Source organism: Adiantum capillus-veneris, chromosome 19 (genome assembly GCF_014529385.1).
Source record: "Adiantum capillus-veneris isolate H3 chromosome 19, ASM1452938v2, whole genome shotgun sequence".
Classification (NCBI taxonomy): domain Eukaryota; kingdom Viridiplantae; phylum Streptophyta; class Polypodiopsida; order Polypodiales; family Pteridaceae; genus Adiantum; species Adiantum capillus-veneris.
In genome coordinates, this window is record NC_140949.1 from 141,246,817 (window position 1) to 141,251,969 (window position 5,153).

Here is a 5,153-nt window from a genome sequence, read left to right on the forward strand (position 1 = left end):
TTGGGACTGAGGCTAGGGACACTAGGTGTGTTTTTCAAGCATAATTTGGTGCATGAAGCTTCCATATTCATTGCACCAACAAGTTTTGAAGGGTCACAAGAATTGTATTGTACAAAAGTCTCCTTTGACGGGAGAAGCTATAATACAAAGCCTTTATGGAGGGGGCACCGGCTCCATGTAAATCCGGTCCTCAACTGTTGTCAATTGTTCTATTTCTCTCTCTTTTCAAGTATTGTCAATGCCAAATTAGCTAGGTGTAAATTGCTATGTTGTTTTCTCAATTAAGTACTCTCTCTATGCTCATTGGGAACTTGTTCTTAATGAAATGCTCACTATGTTATCAATTTCCGCTACACACAAGTTACTAGTGCATTAAATGTTACATATAATAAAAGGGGGCGTAGTACTTGGATAGAGAATAGTCGGTTGTGGAGAGGAGTGGATAGAGACAAGGATAGCAATAGACATGGCCGCACATGGAGAGGATGATATGATCTGCATATCCCGCAATCAATGCACTCTAAGAGAACACTCTGGATAGGAAGCACCTGAAGGAAGCTTTGTGCTTTCTTAAATACACCACATTTGGAACACATGTCGACCAAGGATTTTCAAGCACAACGTTGTTTTCAAACCACCCATGACTAAAATATCATCATGAATATTTTGGTCCATATTAGCATCTTGCATAGTGCCACATGCCTTCGAAGCACACCATATTTGGCATACATTTCGAACGAGGCAATGCCAAGCACAATTTCTATTTTCACTAGCCCTTGACTAACAATATCAATGTGAATTTTGTTATCTATATCAGCATCAAAAACTTGGAGCGAGTACGTAAGAAGGATATGATATAGAAGCGCTTGTATCCAAAAAAACGCCTTGCAAGAGCTGCCTCTAATGTCCGGTAAAAATTTAGCTCACAAGTTTGAGCTGTCACGATATTTGGGCCTAGTGCCATATTTTTTCTTCGTGATATCAATTACCTTGGCGGCATATTCTGCAAACAGTGCATTCTCTCTCTCTCTCTCTCTCTCTCTCTCTCTCTCTCTCTCTCTCTCTCTCTCTCTCTCTCTCTCTCTCTCTCTCTCTCTCTCTCTCTCTCTCTCTCTCTCTCTCTCTCAGAGACAAACCTGTAGAGAAAATTGTCGACCTACATCTGGAACCGGCGCGCGAACTACCTCTGCGAAGCTACGATCTACATTTGGAAACCTGCTTGTTTTCTTTTTATTACGTACCGAGCTTTTCATGGGGGCATTCTTTTTAATTACCTGCTGAGCTTTTCACGGTTACGTGTTCGCTTGTGCGTCCAAATAGTGCAAAAAGAGCCTTTGGCTCACCAAGTAAAAAGGGTGCTTATCTTCTCTCTCCTATAGATCCATGTTGAGCGTGTTGTTTTCTTTACTCTATAAAAATGTGTCATAAAGGTTTATTTTCCTAAAATACTAGCACTATGTAAGTAGTTACATTAGAGTTCCACCTGCAAAACAGGCTTGTGTGTGTTTTGCTATAAGGAGGAGAATCGGTTGCCTGAGTTTGTGAGAGCCAGTCCAAAACATGATGGATGGATGCCATGGAGGTCGCTCTTGTGGTCATATGCAAAGTCCGAGAAGAAGGGCCCATGCCTCAACAGAAGATGTCGTTCATGTTTGGCTTCTCATCTCTGACGGTGCTTGCCTTACATGGAGACGCATGCATAACTCTAGGATGGAGCTTCTTCTTCGTAGTTTCATGTTTACACACATAGCCATCGTTTCATGTTTTAATATCATTTTTTTCTTTTAAAGTATGTTCTTTAATTTTTATTCACAAGCAAAACAGAAGGAAACACCAGAATTTGAATGCTTAAGCGGTAAAGCGGGGTTTGGTATGCAGCAATACACACGATAATATTTGAAATACAAAAAATTTCCCCCACCCCCCTCTGTCTTCTTTGGCCCGCCCATTTTGGACTCTCTCTCTACAAAACACAGTAAGACATCACGATAAACGTTCTGAGATTTTCATATAGTGGATGGGTATGCACGAGCGTGGTAAGCCTGTCTCTAAACTACAGTGTTCGAGAAAAATCAAAATCCCAACCTTACAAATCTCCCTTCCCTATAGTTTGCAACAGGAAAATCAAAATCTAAAGAGGGAGCTTCCCTTTTGTCCCAAAAGACATGAGTTTTTTTCCCTTTTAGCAGAAACAGATAGGGAACATTTCCTTTTTGAATCAAAGGTAGAGTTTCATTTTTAGTTGAACATTACTATAGAGTACTTTCACTTAACTTTCCAAGTGCTCAATAGGGAGTAGGAACTTATATTCAAGAAGCCTATAAAAACCTGAATCTCTTTTCATACATAAACCATTGGAACAAACCATTCAACATAACTTGAAGCTCCTAGTTGTTATAAAAATGCATTTACTTAAAAAATAAGCACCTTGTAAATTTTTTTAATACAAATCTTCATATCTTTTTTCATGCATAGCAAACCATTAAAAAATAAAACACATAACATAACTTACAATCAATTTTAGGTACTATGAGAATGTCATTACTTGCAAAGTAAGCCCCTTACATTTTTCATAAAGACTTTAGAAAAAGACTAATTTAGACAAGAAGATGCCACAATCTTTTAGGTTCTTGAATTAACAAAGACAATCTCTACATAAGAGGCTTTGCTTTTACAAATACAAAAGGGCTCTTGAAAAGGTCTACAAGAGAGTAAAAATGTTCTTATGAGGCAAGAATAAGTAGAATTATCAAAGAGTGATTCTCAAAAATAAATAACCACAAAAAAGTATCCAATATGATCTCCATGGGTATGCACATGTACAAAAAGAAGTCCTCCACCAAGAGCAATGTGCATAGGAGAGGCAAAAAGTTTGATGAAGTCAATACTTGGGCCCATTGGGCATCCACAAAAACTTACATATATGGGCTCGATGAAGCCAATATATCTCTTGGTCATCCACAAAAAGAGCCTTGCATCCACAAAAAGTGTCTTACATCCACCAATATTCATGCATCAAACATCAATGGTTGAGATCCCTCTTGAGTGAAGAGGTGCCTACTTGTCTCACTTTTCCAAATCTCCATTGCATTAGAGAAGTCAAACTCATCTCTACCTTCAATGGAAATCACCATCAATGCATTCAATCTCTCTATCTCTAATCGATTCCGCCATTTGTTTTTAATCTTTGTGCGGGCACTAAATCCCTGCTCACAAATTGCAATGCTACAACATTGCATGAGAGCAATTTGGCAAACCTTCAAGATGTTAGGAAAAGCATCCTTCCAAATGGCATTATTTGCAAGCAATGAAGCCACTTCCATGAGGCTCATTTTAGCAAAATCAATACCCTCTTGGCGTTTGAACTTTCTAAACTCAACCTTGAAAGCCTCACCATCAATAATAGGAGCAAAGGACATATTAGCAACCCTTTTGGCAATACCATAAAATAAAGCAATTGTATCACATTCATCATTTCCATACTCCTTGAGTAATCTCTCATGCATAGGGTGTTGAGCCGGAACCAATATTTTGATTGCATGCAAAGTGGAATTATCAACAAAGCACTTTTCAAGGGATTCACACAACTTTTTTGCATACTTGAATTGAAAGTCTAAAGCATTTTGCAAATCCACACCTTCAACATCTCTCATGATTTTTTGCCCAAAAAACATGTCTCCTTTCAAGGAGGTCCGCAAAGCATACATATACCCATTTGTAGCACCATAATCCGGCATAATAGGGTATCCACCAATGCCCCTTTGAGCCGCATTCAAATCTAGCTCACGTTCATCCAAATACTCATCCTTGATACAAAGGATTGTACTTTTAACTATCCCATGGATAGTGGTCACATCCACATAGTCCTTTTGGAATCTCAAGCTTAAATTCGTTACCTTTTGCAAGATGTCGGCAAGAAAATGTAGAGCATAAATGCATTCAAAAGTGCTTAAAACATCATACAAATCTTTGCGTTCTTTCTCCAAAGCCACAAGCAATGCATCTAATGACTTGCATATCTTTGTTATGCATGCATGACGACTAAGCCATCGTATCTCAAAGATACGTTGCATTTTAATTGTTTCACAATCAAATTCCTCTTGTAGGTCATTCAAAGCATCCCTTCGATTAGAACTACTTGAGAAATAATTGGCTATTGCATTCACAAGTACATCTATTTTCTTTGCATATGCAATCTTCTTACTAGTATCACATGTGGCTAAATTTGTGTGGTGTGCCACACAATGTATAGCGGTTAACATTGGATTTACATCCTTCATTAGTTTGGCTACTCCCTTTTTCCTACCAACCATTGTGTTGCACCCATCGGAACCAAAGGCAATCAACCTAGAGAGGTCTAAATTAGATCTTTCTAGCTCAAGCATGATGGTATCAAAGATCCCCTTTGCCGTGCTATCCGTGGTGCGAATAATACCATAAAATGCATTACAAGGCATTGATCCTTCTTCTAAATAAGAAAGGTACATAACCATGTGGTGGTGAATGGAAATATCGGTGGACTTATCCACCATCACACCAAACCATGGACTATGTTTGACTTTTTCTATGGTCTCTTGCATTATGGATTGTGAAATACATTGCACCATCTCCGAGCAAGCCTTATCATCATTGTAAAGGCTTGTCATAGACTTAACATCAAAATCCTTCATTAGAGCAAGCAAAGAAGGATACAATGCAAATGACAAGTTATTTCTACCAATAAAGTAAGCCGTCTTGAACAAATTGAGCAATGACTCCTCTTGAGTTGAATGTATTTTTTTCAAACCCTTTTGCATAGTCGGTTTTGCAAACACTTGTGCATTCCTTGCATCCCTATGGCATTGTGTGCGAGCATGGCTAAGAAGATTACTTGTTTTAAAATTCCTAGAACCTTTCTTGGAGTAACTAGATTTAGCATGTGGATAGTTCATACAATATGTGCAAAACAGCCTCACCTTCTTGTCATCATATACAAGCCAAGGTTTAAACCGATCTAACCACTTATCTTGCTTTAAACCGATCTAACCACTTATCTTGCCAAAGCTTTCTACACACCTTTTTCTTATCCGACTCCACATTAGTATCTTTGCATTCTCATCATTAACATCAATAACAATGGTAGTAGATATCTTACCAGTTTCCTCCGCAACTCG

The 5,153-nt window shown here is 38.4% G+C and overlaps 1 protein-coding gene across 1 annotated transcript; it reads right to left on the reverse strand.

Annotated features, from left to right (window-relative positions):
* Positions 1-3,008: 3,008 nt before the first annotated feature.
* On the reverse strand, positions 3,009-4,796 carry LOC147434981 (uncharacterized). The gene has a single exon (XM_086490066.1). It carries the CDS (start codon positions 4,794-4,796, stop codon positions 3,009-3,011), a length of 1,788 nt encoding a protein of 595 aa, XP_086346192.1.
* Between the last annotated feature and the right edge of the window lie 357 nt (positions 4,797-5,153).